General features: G+C 39.4%; 1 protein-coding gene across 3 annotated transcripts; it reads right to left on the bottom strand.

The window, feature by feature from the left end:
* Window positions 1-1,617: 1,617 nt before the first annotated feature.
* Window positions 1,618-24,594, bottom strand: ZNF286A (zinc finger protein 286A). Of its 3 annotated transcripts, none has more exons than XM_080678700.1 (7): window positions 24,485-24,546; window positions 23,900-24,184; window positions 22,893-22,948; window positions 22,672-22,796; window positions 18,398-18,512; window positions 16,209-16,301; window positions 1,618-5,951 (listed from the first exon to the last, which is right to left on the bottom strand). In XM_080678700.1, exons 4-7 carry the CDS (start codon window positions 22,687-22,689, stop codon window positions 4,720-4,722), a joined length of 1,458 nt encoding a protein of 485 aa, XP_080534826.1. In that variant the 5' UTR covers window positions 22,690-22,796; window positions 22,893-22,948; window positions 23,900-24,184; window positions 24,485-24,546; the 3' UTR covers window positions 1,618-4,719. The 3 variants fall into 3 exon arrangements, with proteins under 3 accessions (XP_080534826.1, XP_080534827.1, XP_080534825.1); XM_080678701.1 differs by having other exon boundaries at window positions 22,672-22,812; window positions 24,485-24,540; XM_080678699.1 differs by lacking the exon at window positions 22,672-22,796 and having other exon boundaries at window positions 24,485-24,594.
* Between the last annotated feature and the right edge of the window lie 485 nt (window positions 24,595-25,079).

Raw genomic sequence — 25,079 nt, 5'->3', positions numbered from 1 at the left:
GAAGAAAGACAAGAGAGATTGATTGCCTCCCATGTGACCAGACCGGGTATTGAACCTGCAACCCCAGTATATGCCCTGATTGGGAATTAAACCCGCCACTTTATGGTGTATAGAACAACATTCCAACCAACTGAGCCACATTAGCCAAGGCTATTATATAATCATTTAAAAATTATTACTACATAATTATTTTTTCCTTGTAATTGCCAATTGTAACAAGCAATCTATGGAGAAGATACCTCAATACTATGCAAATATCCCGTTCCTCATCAAAATTCCCCTTAGATTTATATCCATTGATTTTTGTCAGAATCTTTTATTGTGATGGCTGCAAAACAGTGATTTTTCAGCATCATTTTTACCAGTTTGCACCTGGCATTCTGCTGTAAGCAAGGGCCCTCTGTTCTCCCTGGTTTATTTACTTCTAATTATCAATGTAAACTCGTGCACTACTCCCCCCCCCCCCCCCCCCCGCCCGCCTCCAGTTTAATAATTCATTACTGCCTTAACTGTTTTGGTGCTCAAATTATCCCAGATTTGGTTAGTGAAGGCTAGTTCAAATGGGCTCCTTTGCCTCTGTGACCTACTGTCATCATTTTTTAGTACTACCTTATTTTCTGGAATAAGATGTTTCAGGCTCTTATTGCAACTGCCTTCACTAAGACTTAGAATCAGCCATTTCTCTGAGGAAGCCTGGTTCCTTTTCTGACACAATGATAATGTGTTATGGGTGAACTGGTGGGGGTGAGGTATGAATACTTTATGTACAGTCAACTCAATCTCAGGGTAGATTGTCTGGTGCTAAGTGAAAGGTTAAAAAATAAGAGATTACACACGTTGGAAAATATAAAGAAGAATTCAATGAAAAAATTTAATTTTTTGAGGACATTAATTGGAACTACAAGGTAATCATAGATGTCACATTATACATATTAGCACAGAACACCTTTTGCCTTGCCAATTAATACAAGGCAAAGGGTGAGGGATAGCTAATTTGGCCCTGGATCCCAAGACTGCCCAGTTGGGGCCTAAAAAAGAATTAGGTAAGGAAAGGGAGAAAGCAGGGACAAAGAGCTTCCAACCTGAGTCCTATTGTAATATTTCTTTAAAAAGTGAAAACTCATCTGAGAAAATATAACAATTTTAATAGATAGTTGAATTAGTTAATTGCCAACAATTTTAATGTTTGGTATTCTTATACCACCATTTTTATTCGTTTGGGTGACATTACACTATCTTCTTAAAAGCCAGATGTAATTTAAAATTTACACTAAATCAGTTTTTTTTAACCCTATCTTGCCTAGTTTTAACTGTATTTTTAAATGAAATTAATTTTTCTCTCCTTTTTTCTGCTATTACCCCTGCTGAGTGGTGCCTGTACTTGGCCAGAGGACTCTTTGACAAAAACATCCTTCCTCTACTCTTTAACTTTCTGGCAAATACTGGGCTGTGGTGAGTATTCCCAGATCTATGTCTCCAGAGGTTGTGAAGGCCAGATGAACAATGTAATTGATTTCCTGAATAATATGGGTATATTTTATGGTTGGCCTTTCTTTATCTCTTAAAATGTGATTAAATTAGGATAATTTAAAAGCAATTTACAAAAGTTTCTGACAATAAATGTATAAACATTTTTATTGACATGGGCCAATAAGAGCAGTCAAATTTAGTTTATAGGTAACAAAAAATATTTGAAAAGCAGACCGCTAAAACTTCCAAGGTTCATGTCAAGGTACACACAATCAGATTGAACACCAGGTATAAAAAGAACAAATACTGAAATGCAAAGGGCCAGAGTTCTCAGTAAAACAGAGCAAATCCTTTAACATCACTTAAACTGCCATTTGATTACAAATGTGAGTCTTTGGAACTACCAGATAGCTCCTGGTTAAGTGGTACCCAGAAGGGAAAAAAGCAGATTCCTCAAGGTCTAAAGGAGAGTGTGTAGGTACAGTACCAGATAGAAGCAAGAGTAGAAAGAGAAGCCCCTTCTCTATCATGAGCTGACAGCAGTATGCTTACAGTTCTTAATCAGCAAATAGAAGGGGTGGGAGACACTCATTCTTCATTTCTACTGATGGATGCTTAGCTTTTTACTATAGACTGAATGTTTGTGTCCCCTCAAAAATTCACATTGAAACCTAATCCCAAAGTGATGGTATTAGGAGATGGGGGCCTTTATTTTATTTATTTTTTAAAAATGTATTTTATTGATTTTTTACAGAGAGGAAGGGAGAGGGATAGAGAGCTAGAAACATCGATGAGAGAAAGACATCGATCAGCTGCCTCCTGCACACCTCCTACTGGGGATGTGCCCGCAACCAAGGTACATGCCCTTGACCGGAATTGAACCCGGGACCTTTCAGTCCGCAGGCTGACGCTCTATCCACTGAGCCAAACCGGTTTCGGCAGATGGGGGCCTTTAAAAGGTAATTAGGTTATGATGGCAGAACTCTCATGAACAGGGTCAGTAGTACCCTTATAAAACAGATACCAGAGCTCCCCCTGCCCTTTCACATCAGACACCAAATCTGCCAGAGCCTTGAGCTTGGACTTCCTAGTTTCCAGAACTGTGATAATTGAATGTTGTAAAGCAGCCCAAATGAACTAAGACATCACTTCATTAATGTGTGTGTGTGTGTGTATATACACATATGGAGAGAGGAGACTATATAATTTATTGTTCCAGGTCCTTTTCAAGGTCATATAATTCTAAACAGAGATGGCAGAATTAAAACCCAGCTTTGAAAAGCCCATGTTGTGTTATTTTGTTAGTCAAATTTTGGCCCCCAAATGATGCATTTATTTTTCACTCAAGCATTTGGCATATTGAGAAATAGCAAGTATTTTAGGCTTTTCAGGATAAATACTCTCTGCTACAACTACTCAACTCTGCCATTATAGTATAAAATAGCCAAACAAAACATGTAAATGAATGAGTGTGGCCGTATTCAATTAAACATTCACAGAAATAGCAGTAGAAAAACTTGGTCTATGGGTGTAGACCACAGTTTGTCAATTTCTGCTTTAGATCAATATTGAATATTAAAGTGATAACAAGGGTTGAGCTCCCTTTCCTTTATTTTGCTCATGAGCCATTCTCCTACCCTGACCTCTGAGACCTTGAGCCTTCCCAATCTTCTCAACCCCTTTCAATGTGTTTTTAAAAATTCTTTATAAGAATTTTCCAGCCCCACTTCCTTCATATTGTTTGATTTCCATCATTGCTGAATTTATGCTCAATCCATCCTTAATGCTCTCTACCACCATTTTTAAAAATTTTATTCTCCTATTCTTCTTTAATAATGGAAGTAAAGTCTACAGAATGGGAATTATAAGTCACAGGGATAATTTGGAGGGGGCAAAACATGGACTGGTGGTGCTGAATGTTCATAAAAGAATTTAGAAGGGAAGAAGAAATCTGTAACTACTTTTCCCTCTACTTTAAAATCTTCTTTTCACACAATCTGTAATAGAGTAACAAAAGAACCAGACATTTGTATACTTTTACTAGATATTTGAGCGCTTTTGAGTTCCTTATCCCATTAGTGGTCTTTGGTCACCCATGTACATATGTCACTGTATCAATATATCATGTGATTTCATGCCATTTCAATTTTCTTTAGGATTCTGGGATACATCATATAGAGAGAATAGGAACAAAACATGTGGGTAAACGTGAAGGTTAGAGAAATGGCCAAGTTCTTCATAGAGGGAAGCTGTTTATCCTCAAGTGAGTCATTGTCCTGTGAGCTATTTTCCATATCTGACAGGAAGGTGTCCTTGTGTCTCACAGGTGCTTCAGTTATGTTTCTTGCCTGGGATCCTAAACATAACACATTGAACCCATCAACTTTTCAGACCCTCAACATCCCAGTGGCTTTTCCTTAAAGTGACAAAGCATAGTTTACAGAAAGCAGAATGTAAAGAACAAAATATTCCTAATACTGTAATTATAGAAAACCAATGATTCATTCAATGAATGCCAAGGACAAGAAAAGAAGGACATGTTCAAAAACTTGAGTTAAGATTTTGCTCCATTCTACCTCAGGGCAACTTCCAAGGAAGTAGAAAATGAAGTTCTACACAGCAGAAAGACTACAATTATCCACGTCTACAAGCAGAATCCATGTGAATCTAACTTAGAACCCGCTGTAAATAAATTATATTCACATTCATCAAATTTGAGAGTAGCCTTTGGGGTAGGAAAGGAATACAAAGCATATTTCAACTCTTAACCTTTAACTTTTTATAGCTAATATAAAGGAAATGATACTAGAGAAATGACACTACCTATAAATCTGGATCTCTGTTTTTGGATTCAAAGAGGTACAACTCTGTATCTTCCTGATAATAAGGATATGAACCCTCTGCCTAACCTAACAAATAAGAACTTCCTTACAAAAAGGGAGAAACTGGATTCTACAATGATTATATTGCTACCCATTCCTAAAGATTTCTTGAACATCCATAAAAAGGTATTAGGGAGGGATTAGGGCTCAAAATATGAAGTCTCTGACTAGTAGCTTTCATAATTATTAAATCAATGGGTATAAGGAACATGTTGTTTATGGCTCAAAAATATGTATGTACTATGCATGTAAAATCAGATGTATATAAAATTGGTCTATAAGCAGCATTTTAAGTGTCTTCCACCTAAACACTCTTGAATTTAACAGTGATAAAACCAACTTAAATTTCTTCACATTTAATAATTTTTCAGGGTTGCTCTTCTGTGTGAATTCTTTGATGTCTGATGAGGGATGAACTGCACTTAAAGCTTTTCCCACATTCATTACATCTATAGGGTTTCTCTCCAGTATGAGTTCTCTGGTGTTGAATAAGAGCTGATGAATGGATAAAGGCTTTTCCACATTCGTTACATTTGTACGGTTTCTTTCCAATATGAATTCTTTGATGTTTAGCAAAATTTGAACTCCGGCTAAAGGTTTTCCCACACTCGTTACACTCATAGGGTTTCTCTCCAGTATGAATTCTTTGATGCTGAACAAGATGTGTGCTCTGACTAAAGGTTTTTCCACATTCACTACATTCATATGGCTTTTCTCCAGTATGAACTCTCTGATGTTTAGTCAGGGATGAGCAATGGCTAAAAGCTTTCCCACATTCCTGACATTTATAGGGTTTCTCTCCAGTATGAGTTCTTTGATGTTTGATGAGTGCTGAGGAATGAATGAAAGCTTTATCACATTCATTACATTCATAAGGCTTCACTCCAGTATGGATCAACTGATGCTGTACAAGATGTGTACTTCGATTAAATCCTTTCCCACATTCATTGCATTCATAAGGTCTCTCTCCAATGTGAATTCTCTGATGTATTGCAAGGGATGAGCTTTCTGTAAAGGCTTTCTTGCATTCATTGCACTCAAAGAGAATTCTAGTATGAGTTCTCTGATGTTTAGTTAAATTAGCTCTGTGGCTAAAAGATTTCCCACATTCATCACAGCTATAGGGTTTCTCTCCAGTATGGACTCTCTGGTGTCGAATAAGCACTGAATGGTAAGTGAATAGTTCACCACAATCATTACATTTATGAGGTTTTTTCTCTTTATAGGTTCTCTGTTTTTTCTTTAAGTTTGATTTCTGTTTCAATCTCTTTTCAAGTGTATGAAAGGCATAGGATCCTTTTGGAACTCTTTCTTGAGTGAGAGGGACAGACTTCTGTCTAAAGTTTTTCCAATATACATCATGCTCATGAGCTCTTTCTTCAGGAAGTGAATTAATGTAGGTGAACATTTCTCTTAAGTGTCTCCCCTGATTCCCTTGCTGATTCTCTAACAAATTTTCACATTCAAAAGTTGTTTTCAAGTTGGTATCATAGACACGATTTCCTGTCAGTCTGTCTATTATTGCAACCTGGCATGATTCTTCTTTGGGAAAATCTTGCACTGAAGTTGAATCTTTGCTCTCAGGTCTACTCTCTGAGTCTGAAAAAAAATTGAAAATGCAAATCGCCTTCATTTTCTATGCTCAATGAAAAGGCAGTACTGCAACAGGTAAGAGTTAATGAAGGCAAAAAGCATGGCTTCAATGAATAAGTGGAATTAACTCATGAGATGATTCACAAAGAGAGGCAAATGGAGGGAGATGAAGAGTATATGCAGAGAAAATGAACAGACCATATCCAGGAGAGTCAATGGGGGAAAGATGACTAGAAATAAAGAAGAAGGAGGGATGCAGATGAAGCAATATATCGCTGGGTCAGCAGGAAATGTGCATACAAAATACTACCACAGTAATAAAAATCCAGGCAGTTATCACCTTAGTGTTGAGGACAGTTACAACTTCTAAATTTTTAGTCATCTAATCCTACTCATATCCAAATATGCTTTCCATTTCCAGTTTAATATTCCCTAACAATGCTTTTATAACACACACCTGATCAAAAATCTCCTATGAACTCCCAAAGATATAATGGCAAATATATAAAATTATACATGAAACAAGAATATTCATTACCACACTAATACAGGTAGCAAAACTTGGTAACATATCTTATATCCTATGATAGAGAACTGATTAAATAAACAACAGATTACTATGCAACTTTTAAAAAATAAGAAAGATCTCTATATATTGCCATAGTGATCTTCAGGATACAAATGTCTATATATTTGTACCCCCCTTCTTTCTCTACACAAAAAGTAGCAAACTGCAAATTAGCGTGCATAGTCTGCTACTTTTTGAGTAGAGAAAGAAGGGGAGATACAAATATATAGACATTAGAGGCCTGGTGCACAAATTCGTGCACATTGAAAGGAAATTAATTAGAAGGTGGCGAGTGGGACTGGGTGAGACAGGCCGGACACGCCCTGGAGCCAACCTCCCATGGTCCCTCCCTGGCTAGCTGCACCTGGGGCAGCACTGGGGCTCGAAGGGCGTCTGCAGAGTGAGCGGGGTTCCTCTGGCAGGTGGGGTCCCTGTCTGGTCTGTGAGGATCAGGTCGAAACTGGCAGTCTGACATCTCCCGAGGGGTCCCAGAGTGCGAGAGGGCACTCTTCAAAGTTGCTGTTGCTTGGCAGCTCCTGCGTTGAGCATTTGCCCCTTGGCGGCCAGTCGCTTAACCTTTTACACATACACACACACACACACACTGAGTGGCCAGATTATTATGATCTCTGAACGCATAATAATCTGGCCACTCAGTGTATATCCTATATAACAAAAGGCTAATATGCAAATTGTCCCCTCGACCAAGAGTTCGACCAGCAGGCAGGCCGGCCAACCGCCCATGTCCCCTGGCCAGACCCCACCCATGAATGAATTCATGCATACATATTTGGTTATATTTTCCAAAACCAAGGACAGATAGAGATAATTTAGTTTAACATTTCACAAATACATATAAAATTGTACCTATGGTAAGTACTAAGTAATAACAGGCAAGTGATGCTATGAAAGACTATAAGAAAGGGAATCTAGAGAGATAAAGGGAGAATTCCCTGAGGAAGTAAAACACAGTTAAAATGAAAGTGGGGTTGGGATTCAGGTGAGTGTTTCAGGTAACAGATATAAAAGCACTGAATTAAGTGCTTCAGGTAGAGGGAACAATATGTACAAAAGCCCTGAGGTGAGAGGAACATTCAAGAAAAGCACAGTGGATGATAGCATGGACTCTGGAGTCAGAATGCACAAATTTAACCCCAGCTCTGCCCTTATTAGCAGTGTGACCTGGGGCAAGTTATTTAACCTCTTTACTGCAGTTATCTGTAATATGGGGCAATAACAATACCTACTTCATGAGAAATAATAACATCTTTCTTAAGCATTAAATGAAAATATTTATAAAGCATTTAAAACTCTGACACAGCATAAGTACTACATATAAAATGTAAATTGATATAAGGTTAGTATAGGTAGGTAGAGGTAGAGGTCTCAAAGTGTGGTCCATGGACCCCTGAAAGTATGTAAGTTCAAAACTATTTTCAAAATAAAACTTACATGTTACCTTTTTCAGTGCCATGACATTTGCACTGATGTTGCAAAAGAAATGGTGGTAAAACTGCTCATGACTTAGCACGAATCAGGACAATGACTCCAAACTTACTAGTAGTTATTGTATTCTTCCCACCATGTACTCTTGGTTAAAAAACAAACAAACCAGTTTCACTTAAAAATGTCTGAGTAGCCCCTAGCTGGTTTGGCTCAGTAAATAGAGCATCGATCTGTGGACTTAAGGGTGCTGGGTTCAGTTCCGGTCAGGGCACATGCCCAGGTTGTGGGCTCGATCCCCAGGAGGGGGCATGCAGGGGGAAGCCAATTGATGATTCTCTCTCATCACTGATGATTCTATCTCTCTCTCCCTCTCCCTTCCTTTCTGAAATCAATAAAAAAAATATAAGAAAATGCCCGAGTAAACAGTATTATTGTTATTATTTTTTAATCCTCATCTGAGGACATGCTTAGAGAGAGAAAGGGAGAGAGAGAGAGAGAGAGAGAGAGAGAGAGAGAGAGAGAGAGATATCAAACCTACAACCCCCCAGGTAGGTACCCTGACCAGGAATCAAACCTGCAACCTTTTGGTGCACAGGATGGTGCTCAAACGAGTCACTCCAGCTGGACAACAGTAAACACTTCAAACCTTGAGAACATGCCTTTTTAATGTTCTGGATTAATGAAATAGGAAATATTCATAAAGCAATTCTGGTCATATCACAGTCCGATGGTTGTCTTGAAGATAATCACTCATGAGATAGTGTGAGTTGTGAGCTGAACTAGCCATTTTTTTCATGGACCACATTTTTTCTTGAAAGAACAATTGAAAGACAATTCATGTTACCCATGTTGGATATTTGGTAGATATTTTCTAAAGATGAACAAAGTGAGCCTGTCATGTCAAGAAAAACAACTGACAGTGTTTGATAAAATTTGAGCTTTTAGGAAAAAATTATCATTTTGAAAAACATTTAACTATTATTGGTAGCCTGATAGCTAGTCAGGGGCCGACAGCTGATCTTCCTAATACCTAAAGGACTTTTCTGACAAGGTCAGTGGTGACATCAAAAATTGTCTAAAATATTTTTATTTATTAATTTGAGAGAGAAAGGGAGAGAGAAAGATCAATTTATTGTTCCACCTACTTACTAGCTAATTCTTGTATGTGCCCTGACTGGGGATCAAACCCACAATCTTGGTGTATCCAATGATGCTATAACCAACTGAGCTATCTGGCCAGGACTGTTATTTTTTAAATATTGTATAATGTAATGTGCCAATATTTGGAAGATCTCCATAACTCAGTGAACCAGTATTTTCCAAAATATCAATAGGTTTTTGTTTTTTTATTGATTTCTGAGAGGGAGAGGGAGAGAGAGATAGAAACATTAATGATGAGGGAGAATCATTGATTAACTGCATCCTGCACACCCCTACTGGGGATCGAGCCTGTAACCTGGGTAAGTGCCCTTGACCAAAATTGAACCTGGGACCCTTCAGTCTGCAGGCTGATGCTCTATCCACTGAGCCAACCCAGCTAGGGTGAAAATATCAATAGGTTTTAATGTAAAAGTATGAAAAACCATGGATATAGTTTCAGATGCCACACTGTTAACTAATCTTTAAGAAACTACCACTTGCTCAGTTTTGGTGTAGTATCAGAACAGCCACAAGTATCGGAAGAGACCATAAAATCCTCCTCCCTTTTCCAACTGTATATTGGGGGTGAGGCTGAATTTTCTTTCGTTTTGAAAAAAATATTCTTTATTATTTTTTAAATCCTCACCTCAGATATGTTTTTATTGATTTGGAGAAAGAGGAAGGGAATGAGTGATTGAGTGAGGGAGGGAGAGAGAGAGAGGGAGGGGGGGAAAGAGAGAGAGAGAGAGTGAGACAGAGAGAGAGAGACAGAGAGAGAGAGAGAGACAGAGAGAAACATAGACTGGTTGCCTCCTGTACACCTTTGACCAGGATCAAACCCACAAACATTTGTGTGTGTGTGTGTATGGGACGATGCTCCAACCAACTAAGCCATCCAGCCAGGGCTGGATTTTCTTCATACAGATCAACTAGACCCACACATCACCACAAACTGCATTCAGAAGCAAGTGTGACAACATAACTGTCTTCTATTAAGTCACACATTGAAGACATTTGTAAAAATGTAAAACAAACCCTAGCTAGTTTGGCTCAGTGGATAGAGAGAGCATTGGACTGCGGACTGGAAGGTCCCGGGTTTGATACCGGTCAAGGGCACATACTTGGGTTGCAGGCTTGATCCCCAGTAGGGGGTGTGCAGGAGGCAGCTGATCAATGGTACTCTCTCATCATTGATGTTTCTATCTCTCTCTCCCTCTCCCTTCTTCTCTGAAATCAATAAAAATATTTAAAAAAAAGTAAAACAATGCTATTCAACATTTTGTTGTTGTTGTTGCAGAAGACAGCTGTTTTTATAAAAAACTAGAGGCCTGATGCATGAAATTCGTGCAAGAGTAGGCCTTCCTTCCCCTGGCTGCTGGCACTGGCTTCCCTCACAGCCCTGGCATTGTCCCGAAGGACATCTAGTCTAATTAGCATATTACGCTTTTATTATTATAGATTTTATTTGTATTAGCATGTGATGGGTTTATAATTAGTATTTTAAAATGATCTAATAGTTTAAGATCTTTATCAGTTTTAATTTCTAATTCAGTAAGTATTGGTAGATGTAACTCACATAAACAAAAGCTCTTTAGGGTCCTCAATAATTTTTGGAGTTAAATTAGGTCCTATGATGCCAAAACATTTTTAAACAGAGTACAAAAACAGAGGGAGAATAGATGTAAGATAAGGTTGGAATAATAAGTAAGAGACAGACAGACTTTGCAAGACATTGAAGGCATCCAAGATTTTAGTTGTTATCTTAAGAGCAATGGGAAGCCATTGAAATATTTTAAGCAAAAAGGTGCTACCATTAGATGTGTATTTTGAAAACATCGCTCTCATAATATAAAGAAAGAATGGAGTACATGGAGGCAAAAATGGAATAAGGGAGATTACCACTATAGTCCAGGCAGATAAAAGGCAGATGGAGAGGTATGTTAACAATGAAGGCATATTCAGAATATAATTAGAAAAACACAATTAACAATAAAGAAGTGGATAAAGGAGAAAGAAGGAAGTATAAAGACTGTTAATAGATTTATGGCTTGTAAAATTTGATAAGACAGCGAGCATCGTTAAGACAATTATTGGAAAAAATTCTTATTGGGGGATGGAGAATTTGGGCATATATCAGGCATTCAGTTTTAAATATGTTGTATTTGAAGTGTCTTTGATATAAGCAAATACTAGTAGAGACATCAAATAGTTACACAAATGTTCAGAAGAGGTCTGGGATAGAAACACAAATTTGGGATTCATCTAGACAACAGAAGATAATTTGGTTATGGGAAAAGATGAGACTGCTGAAAAAGATAGCAGAGGCTGCAAAAGGTGACCAGTTGCACAAATCTGGCCTTCAGGCATTATCTGTTTGGCCCACACTATTTATATAAAATTTTCAGATTAGTTGTCAACAGTTAGATATAGGATGATTTCACATAAAAATTCAAATTTTGGGTTTCTTTTGGAAAAAACTCCCCCAAAACTGATGTACACTGAATGACAACAACCAATTAGAGCAGAGGCTGGAAACTATAGTCGACTGCCCATTTTTCTAAATAAAGTTTTATTGGAACACAACCATGCCCATTCATTTATAAACTGTCAGATTGTTTTCATACTACCATGGTAGATTGAGCAGTTGCAAGCAGAGGCCTAAATTATTTACCACCCAGCCCTGTACATAAAAAGTCTGCCAGCCCTTCAGCCAAAGCTAATGAAGTAGTGGCTACCCCTTTCAGTCGAGGCAGGTGTTCTTCCAGTAGGCACTCAGGTTTATGATCCCAGGTATATAGAGGAAAGGGAGATTCAACGCAAACATTGAGCAATTTAAACATTATTCAGAAAAAAAAGATTTGAAGATACAATTAGAGAAGAGGCAATTCCAAATGGATTAAAGATTTAAAGGAAAAATTAAAAGACATAAGAGAATAGAAGCAAATATTTCTATAAGCACTAATCAAAACACAGAAAATAAGACTGTACATTAAAAACCACAGGCAAAAAAATTAGCAAAAGACTGTACATTAAAACTAAAAGGCAAAAATTAGAAAAAAATATCTGTAATATAACTAAAAATAAATACCGCATATACAGAATTCTTATAGATCACTAAGTAAATGGCAATATCTCCCACAAAAAAGAAAAATGGTGGTGAATAGGCAAATTACAAAAATAAACAGGCCTACAAGGGAAAACAGATATATCCACACCACAGAGGATGATTTTAAAATTCCTGAATATTCAATAAAAGAATATCAAGGAATGATTTTCTTTTTAAAAATATATCTTTATTGATTTCAGAGAGGAAGGGAGAGGGAAAGAGAGATAGAAACATCAATGATGAGAGAGAATCACTGACTGGCCGCCTACTGCACACCCCTTACTGAGGATTGAGCCCGCAATCCAGGCATGTGCCCTTGACCAGAATCAAACCTGGGACCCTTCAGTCCACAGGCTGATGCTCTATTCACTGAGGCAAACCAGTTAGGGTAAGGAATGATTTTCTTTATGAGATATACATACTATAAAGTATAGTAATTAAAGCAGTAAGCTATTGAAATACAGATAGAGAAGTAAACCAGAAAGCCTAGAAACAGACCCAAGTATGTATGGGACCTAGGTTTACTACAGAGTTAGCATTACAAAATCAGTGACAAAAGAGATTTTTCAATACATGATGCCGGGCTATTTAAGCATAAAAAGAGATAAAATTCGTCCCCTATTTCACACCATGTACAAAAAGAAATTACCTGTAAAACAAAACTTGAACATTTTAGAATAAAGTACAGACTATCTTCGATGTTGGAATAAGGAAGATAATTCACAAAAAGCACAAAGTATTAAAAAATTGATAAATTTGGCAACATTAAAAATTTAATATTCTATATGCATAAGACACTATAAAACAAAACAAGCCACAGACTAAAGAATCATTTTTTCCTCACTGATTTATAATAGTGCTTCTTTCATATAATAGGTACATAAAACATATAAAGAACTCTAACAAATAAAAAAGATGCAAATGGTCCAATTTTAAAAAATGGTCAAAGGTTATCAACAGGTAATTTATAAAAGAAGAAACCTAGATAGCTAATAAACATATGAAATACTCCAACTCTCTCATAACCAGAGAAATATAAATTAAAAATATGAAATATAATTTCATGCTCATCAAATTAACAAATATTGCTAAATCTAATAGTGTTAACTGCTGGCCAGGATGGTGGTAGGACCCTGACAATTCCTAATAAAGCTAAACATGTGATTCATTAAGACCAGTCATTCTTACTCTGGTTACCTAACCTAAACCAACTCTCCAGATGAACATACGGAGTCAATAAAAGAAGGATCACTGCAATTCTCTTAGTAACGGCAAAGACATAAAAATAAACTGGTCAGTTTATTCATACAATGAATTTACTCCATATTAGTTAAAATGAATAAACACAATTCATATGTATTAACATAAATTAGTATCAAAATACAATTGAAGTTTAAAAAATGAATTATAGAAGTGTAACATACTATATATACATTTTTATACATATGTATATGTATGTACATACATACACACACACAAACATTAGGATGTTTCACACCAATTGCACAAATTGGTTATTTCTAGGAAGAAAAAGAATAAAAGGACTTTAACTAAACCGGTAATATTTTTTATTTCTTAAATAATAAAAGATACCACACACCTATAAGAATGGCTAAAATTAAGAAGACAAACTATTTAAGTGTTGGTTAGGATGCAGAGCAATTAAAACTCATATACTCTGGTAGTGGGAATGTAATTGGTACAACTACTTTGGAAACTGTTTTTTTATCCTCACCTGAGGATATGCTTTTCATTGAAGCTAGAGAGAGAGGGAGAGAGAGAGAGAAACATTGATTGAACCTGCAACCTCAGTATGTGCCCTGACTGGAATTGAACCTGTGACCATTTGGTGCTTGGGACAATGCTCTAACTGGCCGAGTCACACTAGCAGTGTACTTTGGAGATCTTTTGACAATATCTACCCAAAGTGACCATGATTTACCCTCTAACCCAACAATTCTACTTAATGTATATATCCAACAAAAATGCATACATGTGTTCATCAAAAGAGAGAATATACATAAGCAGCATTACTCATATAGCTAAAAACTGGAACTACTCAATGCCCATCTCAGGAGAATGGATAATCTAGTATACTGACATAATGAAAGACTGTACAACAATGAGAACGAATGAACTACAACTAAATGTTATGAAATGAATGTTTCTCACAGTAATCCTCAGTGAAGGAAGTCAGGCACAATAGTACATACAATATGATTCTGTTTATATAAAACTAAATCAAAGCTAATCTGGGTATTAGAAGTTAGGATAAGGTTACTCTAGGAAGGAGGGCGGTGACTTAAGAGGGCACAAGGGTGCTTCTAGGGGTGCTGGAAAGGTTGTTTCTTGATTTGGGAGCTGTATTCAACTTGTGAAAATTCATAGACCTGTAGTTATATATATATATATATATGTATATATATATTTAAATATATTTTATTGATGTTTTTACAGAGAGGAAGGGAGAGGGAGAGAGAGTTAGAAACATTGATGAGAGAAACATCAATCAGCTGCCTCCTGCACACCCCCCACTGGGGATGTGCCCGCAACCAAGGTACATGCCCTTGACTAGAATCAAACCTGGGACCCTTGAGTCCGCAGGCCGACACTCTATTCACTGAGCCAAACCGGTCAGGGCTGTAGTTATATTTTTATTTATATTGAAAAAAAGAGGCAAATGAAGCAAAATATTAGCGTGTTTGATTTTTTTCTCGACTTTTATATATATTTAAATTGCCATATCATTTAAAATATTTTAAAAATAGCCCGGTTGGTGTGTCTTAGTGGTTGAGCTTCAACTTATAAACCAGGAGGTCAAGGTTTGATTCCTGGTCAGGGCACATGCCCAGGTTGCGGGCTTGATCTTCAGTAAGGGGCGTGCAGGAGGCAGCTGATCAATGACTCTCTCATCATTGTTGTTTCTATCTCTCTCCCTTCCTCTCTGAATTAATAAAAAAAAATTATATCCTATATAATAAAATCCTAATATGCAAATCAATTGAATTGCAGAACGATTGGTTGCTATGACACGCACTACCTCCCCCACCACAAGGGAGGCGATGGGGGGGGCAGCCAGAGGGTGGCGCCAGGCCACCAGCTAAGGCAGATGCCAGTGGAGGGCTCCCCCCCCCCGCCCCCTGCTTTGCCTTGCCCACCGGTCAGGCCTAGGGACCCTACCCTATATATTGGGAACAGTCTCTTAGATTTAAAAATTAAAACCTGGTAAGGTTACTCTAACACTGAAAAAACAGGATGATGCAGCGATGACATGCATGGACTCTGGCTTGCACATTTTGTGGTCAGCCCTGATTCTGACACTTCTAACTGTGTGATAAAGCCAATTACTTAACTTCTCTCTGCTTCAGTTTTTCCACCCATAAGATGGGGAAAATGGTACTACTGCCTCAAAAGGATCATGTTATGTACTACTTTTTATAATCAGGGCAAAAAAAAAATGTACCTGCCCATACAGCAGCAAGATGCCTTTCACCTGTATGAAAAGTATGGTCATTGGTGCATGCAGCATCCCGGATTGCGAGAGGCATGTCTGACTGCCAGTTTAGGCCAGACATCTCCTGAGGGTTCCTGCGAGACACCCCCCTGCCCCCCGTCCCATGCATGAATTTTCCCCACTGTGGGAGGCGACTGGGCGGCTGATCAGGGGACGGCGCCACCTGGCGCCCCCCCCCCCCCCCCATCACAATGCCGCTGGTCGCTGGTGCCTCCCGCCCGCCCCCCCCCCCCCCCCCCCAATCCCCTCTCTCTGCCCACTGGCATGCGCTTTGGCTGGCCTGGTGCTGCCTGCTCGCTGGCCCCGGCCCCTGCTGACTGGTCGTTCCACCGTTCGGTCGATTTACATATTACGCTTTTATTATGTAGGATAAAGCATATAGGCACTGCTAACATAGTCTTTCTTAAGCACCGAAAAGTGCCAATTCTTCACTGTCCTGAGGGGCTATTATTTCTGAAGACTCCCATCTATTCCATCTATTTGACTCACCTGAATAGCTGCTTCTGGGGACTTTTCTCTCAAACATCAATGTTTCCTTATCATTCTCCAAATTGTAATTCTCAGGCTTGGAAACTGGAAGCCCTGCTCAAAAGAAAGAAAGAAAGAAAGAAAGGAATGGGACTTACTAGTAGCTATTTGCAATGGGCACAAACATCTATCCTAGAGCATAGTGGCAAACCCCTGATCTACAAAGAAGATGGGAATTACAGGAAGACCTGGGGTGAGGGAAGATAGACCTCCACATGGAGCTTAAAATATCTGCAGGAATCTGGGCCTGGTAAGGAGTTTATACGCACTTGAAAACACAAGTGTTTGCGCCCGTCACAAAAGAAGAGAACTTATCCTTCTTTACTGAGGAAGTTCCAGAGAGACGCTGCAGATCAATCCTTAGCTTGGCAAGAAGCTGGAGAAAACAGGTCCTCAGTGGCAGCACCACACGTTGTGACTGTGGTAACTAGAATTTTTGTCTTCTGTTTTTCCTTTCTTCCTTCTTTAGCTACTAGAACCCACTTTCTTAGGGAATTTATTACATGAGGTTAGGGAGGGGCTAACATAATACTTCCCACATCCATACAAACACATATATGCACACAGGTACGCACAGGCTCCAAACTGCCCAGAGTAACCTATTTCCCTGGCTCTAGTAGTTGTTTCATTAACCAACATGTGACTCTATTTGCTGAAACTCCTAGGATAGAAGCACTTCCTTTTTTCCATTAGTTCTCTAATTGGAAGAATAATATAACCCTAGAGCTACTAAAGGCCATCTTTGCCACATGGGGAGATCCTAAGAATAAAGCCAGAAAGGCAAAGCCAAGCCACATGATTTAAAAAAGAAAAAAGAAAGAAATTCCTGGTTATATATTTGATTCCCTGAATCAAGATTTTTCCCACGTGGGGAAAGGAATCCAATACCTACACTCTACCTAAACCCACCTCTCTTCAGTAACAGAAGCCTGCACTGCCAGGGGATGGGCTCCATCCAACACTGTTACCTGAGGAAAGTGGCGGAAACCCAATGCAGCTGGGACAAGTATTTGCCCCTGGAGGAAAGTAGGGATACATATGAGGCCCAGCATTATGGCTGAAGGAAGACAGAAATATTTATAAAGTCCACACTTAATCCAGGTTCACAATGCTTGGTAAGAGCAAGCCTAATCAGATAAAAAGCACCCCATTTTTTCCACCTCCCATCAATATGCTAACAGATTTAACTCTTTTGTAGAAAGACAGGTAAATAACCCAATTTAACTTCAAAAGCCACATTTTGAAGGCATAGACAAGCAATAACATTTGGGCTTCAGTACAGAAGCAAACATATGATGTAGTATTCATATTCACCTTGATATTTCTAAATTATTATGTGGGGCAATCAAGTACAGGTAAAAAGCAGAAGTCTTACTGTGCAATTTACTAGTAGTTCTATCAAAGGACTGTTATTTAAGAAACCAACCAATAGAGAAAGTAACTATAGAGGAGCACCAAAATCTATATACAAATACTACCCAATCTTTTTGAGTCCTGAGCTGTACATATGAAAAGCACAACTTTAAGTAGACCACAACAGCTGGGGGGATAACATGCTGAGGAGAGATTTTAGAAATGACAGATTTCTAGAAAGTGAGGTTGTACTTTATCCCATATCAGTATTGACAAGCTGTTAATGTGGGCTTTTAGTTGAAAATTCGTAAGGCCACAAACTTCAAAGGAGAGAAATACCTTAAAAAGTAATTTGCCCTCTCTAGGGGTAAGCCCTGCACCTTAAGGGGAAAACTAAAACAGAACCATCTGAAAAAAAAAAAAAAAAAGGATCAACCATTACTCAATTTCAGAAGATACTCAGGAAAATGTTATCTCTTTTAAAAAATAGATTAATTTACTTAACTTAAAATAAATATGGTGTTTTTTTAATCAATGGAAAAAAAAGAAGACTCCCTGCCCTCTAAGCTAGTGTGAATTAGGTTTCTGTCACTTGAATCCAAAAAATTCTAATACAAAACAAGCAAAGCAGTTTACCAAGAGCCTAGCACAGGAAGTGATTGTTTCTGGGTCCAACAGGAGTCACACTTTATGACTCCTGAACGGAAAAGCGAAGGCTTTGTAAGCTATTTCACTTTCAATAAAGAATGATGTCCCCGTAAGCAAACTGCAGAGTCACAACGAGAAGCCATCCTTACAAAGCGAGACCAGGTTCCTATAGTTCTCCAGCATCACGTCCCTTTGTGCAGGATCCAGCTTCCCCCACTCCTCAGGGGTAAAGTCCATGGCCACATCCTTGAATGTCACGGATGCCTAAGACACAAAACATACTTTTGTTTACCATCTTTCACTTGACAAGGAGGCAGCTGATCAATGACTCTCTCATCATTGTTGTTTCTGGTGGCCCTGGAGCAGAGGGACTGAATACATTCTAAAGTGACAGTGATAAATGACAAGTGTTCTAATAGTATTCAGGTTCTGAATACCATATGTAAAGTCACTGGTATCAGTTATGTGTCATGCATGCTCTGCTAGGTTCAATATGAGAACCAAAAGAAGTACAACCATGGTTTCTCCATTGAGAGACTATCATTTTTCTGGGGAATAAAGAGTTAAAAATAAAACATGAACCAATGAGTTGACGATGCAGTTTGGCAAAGTAAACAAAATACAGGCAGAGGAGGAAAAAAGCCTGTCTGCATAACTCTCCTTGTGAGTCCTCAATTAAAACTTGAAGAATCAATCTAGCCAATCAGAAGATGAGTTGAAATACTGACCTTGTGAATGGAGAAGTCATGGAATGAAAAGACTGGCAGTGAGCACCAAATCTAATTAAGCATGGAATTAATTTAAAGCAAAAAGCATTAACTGAAAAATGATGGCAACAGACTGAGTAAAGGTACAGACAGAACTGATGTTTATATGTAAATATCATAGAACTAAGTTTCTACAAGACAAAAAAAAACACAAAACTGTAAGGAGGTAAACACATACAAGTATTATATGACTTTTATTTATTTATTTAAAGAATATGAAGTTTATTTTTATTTTTTAGAGAGGGAGGAAGGGAGAGAGAGAAAGAGCAAGAGCGAGAGCACGCACGAGAGAGAGAGAGAGAGAGAGAGAGAGAGAGAGAGAGAGAGAGAGAGAGAGAGAGAGGGAGAGGGAGGGAGAGAAACATTGATGTGCTACAGACACATCGATCCCTTGCCTCCTATATGTGCCCTGACTGCAACCTAGGTATGTACCCTGACCATGAATTGAACCCGTGACCTCTGGTGCATGGGACTACACTCCAACCAACTGAGCCATACCAGCCAAGGCATTACATGCCTTTTAAAATAAAACCATAGAGAATGGGAATAATATTCCAAGGTTACTGAAATAAATATATATCAAATGCTATAACTGGTTAGAAAACACCTATTTAAACATTCATGAAGCATTTGCAAAAGTAACAAAGTAAATTTAAATAAATTCCAAAGCATAAATAGAACAGAGCAATAACTGATAATTGAAAAAAAAATCAGAATGTCAAAATAATAAAATGCAAAACCAAAGCCAAATCATTAAAACTGTACTCAGAGATAATTTCATAGCTTTAAACACTTCCATTTCATTAAAAAATAATGTAAATAAATGAATAAAGCATACAGGTCAAGTTAGAGAAAGAACAACAAACTAAGAGAAATAGAAAGAATTACAGGATAAAAGGAGAAATTAAAGGGGGGTGGGAGACAACAAAAATAGGTTAGCTGGGAGGTCTAAATAAGGTCAGTAGGTTGTAGTACTGTATCAATGCTAGTTTCCTGAATTTGGAAAATAAGAATAAAGTGATGTAAAGTGTTAACTTTTGGAGAATATGAATGGAGGGTAAATCCTAACCCTAACCCTAGTATGTAAGAAATCTTTCTACCACTTACATTTCTTTAAGTCTTAAATTATTTCAAAATAGTTTCCAAAAACGGAAATAATCTGAGGCTTAAAAACATACAACAATCATCCTTGGAAAATAAAATAAAATAAAATGTAATCACTAAGTGGACAAGACATTTTGAGGAAAAAAGACGGAGATTTTACAGCCTGCATATCCACAGCTAAACTGACACTCAATGAGAATTACTTCCAGACGATTAGAAGAAAAAAATCAGGACACAAGTGCAATCCAATGCACAAAAGGCAGAAAAACACATGAAAGAAACAAGGAAAGCATAGTAAATAGAACTATAAAAAAATCACATGGCAAGAAAAATTGAAACATACAAAATCATATTAATGTGAATGAGTTATTTTCCCTTTTAAAAAAAAGTAAATGTTTTTTTCTGTTGATTTCAGAGAGAAGGGAGAGGGAGAGAGAGATAGAAACATGGATTGGCTGCCTCCTGTTCATTTTCTACTGGGGATCGAGCCCCCAACTCAGGCATGTGTCGTGACCAGGAATAGAACCAGTGACCTCCTGGTGCATGAGACAACACTCAACACTCAACTAACTGAGCCACACTGGCCGGGTGAATTAATTTCCCTTAAAAAAAAACAAAAAACAAAAAAAACAAATCCTGTTTATACATTAACACTCCTAAAAATACCCCAAAGTTGGGGACTGGCAGTGGGAGAAATCAAAGGAAATATTACATGTCTGAATATAGTAGTGCAAGTTCAACAAAAGCATATGGAGAGATATAAATCAAACTGTTACCCTGAGTAGGAAGAAGAAGGGGACTAAATTTGAGGAGGAAGTAATATTACTTTTACATTTATATATGTCTGTGCTGTTCACCTGGTTACAACCAACCAAGAATTAAAACTTTAATACTTTAAAAAAATTGAATACACAAATATAAAACACAGTCCAGGCAAATTCTAATAAGATAGTTATAATATTAGCATCACACCACATCTAATGCAATGCAAAAAGGACAAAAGTTTTAAAAATTTTCCATAAAAGGTTTAATCTATCTGAGGCTCTAACAGTCTTGAATCTAACATCAAAGTGTTCCTTTGGCACTTGTACTTAGATTTTCCTTGGCCACTATGCTGGCCAGTGAGGTTCAGGTAGCATTAATTGTATATCTGACTCCTGGGTGGTATGTGTGTTTCCATGTGTGTGTGCAGGTATATTCCATAGGTCTGCCCAAATTGGTCCAAGAATGGGCCTAATACCCATTGAAGAGTTAACCCCTGGACTTCTGCTGGAATGACCAGGAGGGAAGCTGCCCTTTGTCTTGGGTCTTCAGGGTGGGCATAGATTTGGTAGGGGCCAGCACTAGGAAGAAAACTTGCTTGAGAGGAAAACCCATAGAGAGAAAAGAAGTCAGTGAAATGGAGGAAACAGGTTCTAATGTTATTACTTGAGCTCTATTTCTAGTTAGACCTGGATTTTCAGTTATGATAGCCAATAAATACCTTTCCCTTACACCAGTTTGAGTTGAGCTTTTATCAGCTGCAACTTAAAGCTTCTTGACTGATAGTCTTCAATACTAATGTAAGGCAGTTGAGAAACCAATTAAGACAGGCAAGTACTGTATATAAGGACCCCAAGAAGTCACTTTTACAAACAGCACTAATGTGCAATATGGACTTTTTACACTTGGGATCACAGTAGCAAAGAAAAAGGCGAATACAGGAATCTTGGGTTGTGGCATGCCACACACATTATGGAGAGCTCTTTTCTCTTGCCCAACTTCTTTTAATAAAAATTTCAAACATATAAAAAGTTGAAAGACCAATACACGAATCACCCATATAGTACAACCACCACTTAAATTTTTTCTTCTTTTTTTTCTTTATTTCAGAGAGGAAGGGAAAGGGACAGAGATAGAGACATCAATGATGAGAGAGAATCACTGATCGGCTGCCTCTTGCACACCCCCTACTGGGATCGAGCCCACAACCTGGGCATGTGCCCTTGACCAAAACTGAACCCGGGACCTTTCAGTCCACAGGCCAACACTCTATCCCTTGAGCCAAACCAGCTAGGCCAATCACCACTTAAATGAAACAATTCTTAATATTTGCCCTTGTTAAGAGATTGGAAAATTATTTCACTTCTAAACTTGTGCATTCATCATCTTGGAGGGCTGGATACTAACTCTTCAAGTTAAGCCTTCCATGGGCTTTCCTTTTCAAGTGCTCTTCTGAACTTCTGAGCACTTACTATTTTCATAACTCACTTCAGCATTAAAGAAAGGTGCTTTCTTAATTTCTTATGTAACAGTCATGTGTATGTTGATTCCCCTGCAGAAACATAAATTTTAAGATATGCCCCAAAGATTAAAAATAGTGGCAGAGTAAGTGGATGCTACACAGACATGCACCTAGGACCAAACTGGAATTACAACTAAAATACAAAAGACTCCCGAATAAATCACCTGAAGATTAAGATATGCCCCATATTTTCTATTAAAATACTTTCCTAAGTTACCAAGCTCAGCAATTAGCACAATAGGCAAAGAAGGGTAATTACGCTCCTTACCTGCCTGTTGACTGACATTAAGTACTAGATGGAGAAGATGCCATGGGTTAGTAGAAAACATTTTCTACTGAGTCCATTAGCCACCCAGGTAGTCTTAGAATAGAACTCAGCTCTCCAGATGTGCTCTAGTAGACAAAGAAACTTGACATCAAAAAGAAGGGTGTGTGCCTGTGCTCTGAGAAATAAGGTGGAATTTCAATAATCAGTAAAGACTCACTCACCTGGGATCTGGCTGTGAGACGGAGAGCTGCCACTTCGCCCTTTTCTGTGCTCTTCTCTAGGGAAAAGAAAGAATCATGGGAAGATGTAGCTAAGGGCAAGAAAGCGGTAATTGTGGGATCTAAATCTATGTTGTTATTCGGATTTACAAGACAAAAGAAATCCCTCCCCCTATGAATGCTCCCACAAATACTGCACCTGAAGGCAGCCCAGACAACTCCTGACCCCAGGGTCATGGAAAAGTCCAGGGATGTTGCTACCTAGACCTAACACCTACTGGTAGGTGGCACTCTCTAACCTAGAAATCAGAGTAAGTCAGTTTATTTCCAAGCTTAATGTACATTAAATTAATGTAAGAAAAATAGGCTCAGTTCTCAAAAATCACCCTGCAAGCTTACTGAAATGTAGATTACTGGATTCCACGTCCTAATAATTGTTACTAGTTGAGTCTGAGGTGCGCTCTAGAAATCTAATAAGCAGGCCATGGGTTAGTAGAAAACATTTCCTACTGAGTCCATTAGAAAATCCTGACATGAGGTCACAGTCCAAACTTCAAGAAAGACTGGGCTAGTCAATTACTGACCTCTGTGCCTGTTTTCTACTATGCAAAACAACAATATTTGCGCGATTGAAATAAGATTATTGTGCAACGCTAAATAACAGATGTGGGAAGGTATTTTTTGCCTGCCAAGAAAGCTAAATTCTCAGACTCACGGATAGTTTGGTAAAAATAACGTGTGAGAAAAAGTAATTGAGGCTTTGCTCTGGCCTTAGCTGCTAACGTTTTGAGGTGGCTTTCAAGGACCCACTGTGCACTAGGTAAGGTGGAGAGGGGGGTGCTCCCTCACCAAGCCCTCCATTCTCACTCAAGGAGCCCAGCCATGTCCCAGACAAAGGAGACTGGCAGAGCTGCCTGCCAAGGGCCACCTCCCCGGGGGCAGCGGGTTTCTTTTCAGGAGGAAGACCTGCACCCTTCCACAACACAGTCCAGCATTCCAGCAACTCTCACCTCTCTTCTCGGGCATTTCGGCCAAATCTCTCTCCATCATCACCAATCGTCCCGGTTCTGAAGATCCTGATCTCCCGTCTCCCCGCTCCTCAATTTAGACCTCTCGGCACGTCACAGCGAGAAGCTCCGTCCTCCCTCCTGCTGGCCCGCGGGGGCGCTGCTGAAAGGCTGCAACCAGGTCAGGTCCTGCTTCCTCCTCGGTCCCAGGATGTTGGCACCTGGATCCCGGGGCCAGGTCCCTGAGACCGATCCTCAGATGCCTGTTCCTGCCGCTTGGCACTGTACCTGCGGGGACCGAGCAGCTTGGAGGAGATGGCGCCGGGGCTGCCGCCAGGGGACAGGCGCCGGGTTCGGGCTCTCTGAAGCCCGCGCCGGCCCGCGCCCCGCCCGTCGCGCCCGCCAGCACCGCGCTCGCACCCGCGTCCCCGGGAGGCGGCAGCCGCGGGAGGGAGGGGATGGGCTCATGGTCCGCCCTCGAGGCCCTTTTCACAAATGCACGCTCCAGCCCCGGCTCGGCACAGACTGATGCCCCGGGGGCCGCCACCGAAGCAGAGCGCTGAAAAGGGGCCTCAGAACCCAACTCACCTCCCATCCGGGCTTAACAAAGGCTACGAACTTCTCGGGCCAGCTCGGAGTCGCGCATGCGTGAGAAGGGGATGGGGGCGAGGCTGGCAAGCCTCATCCAGCCAAGAACTACGATTCCCAGAAGTCCCCGGGGCACTGCCAAACTCCGTTTCTCAGCAGGTGGGAGCACACGTGGCGCTGTTGGGGAGGAGGAGGGTGAGGCGGGGGGAGGGGGAAGGGAGGATTACAAAGAAGCCGGCTCTTTCCTTCTCGCGAGAGTACGGGGCTGCATCACCCACGTGAGGTCCATCGCACCTGAGAGCGCTGACGTCAGGGACTCAGAGCCTAGTCTGTGCGGCGAGCGGTGCTGTAGGGACCACAGTCCAGTGCTTAGGGCTGCCGAGGAGTTCAACCTACGTTAATCTAACGTAAGATACATGCGAGCAGTCTATGCCTTTTCCATATATTTTACCTCAACAAACTCCTTTGCCTTCAAATAACATGAAAGGTGTATTTTTAGGAACAGTGGGGTGTGTAGGCACATCGATGTTCGCGCATCCATAGACTTGTAATACTGAAAATTCACGTGTGAGAGAGAAGTTGAAAATATTCAAAC

The sequence above is a fragment of the Plecotus auritus genome, assembly GCF_963455305.1.
Source record: "Plecotus auritus genome assembly, chromosome: 7".
NCBI lineage: Eukaryota > Metazoa > Chordata > Mammalia > Chiroptera > Vespertilionidae > Plecotus > Plecotus auritus.
Note: the sequence above shows the minus strand (reverse complement) of the source record. Positions and strands in the feature narration are given on the sequence as shown.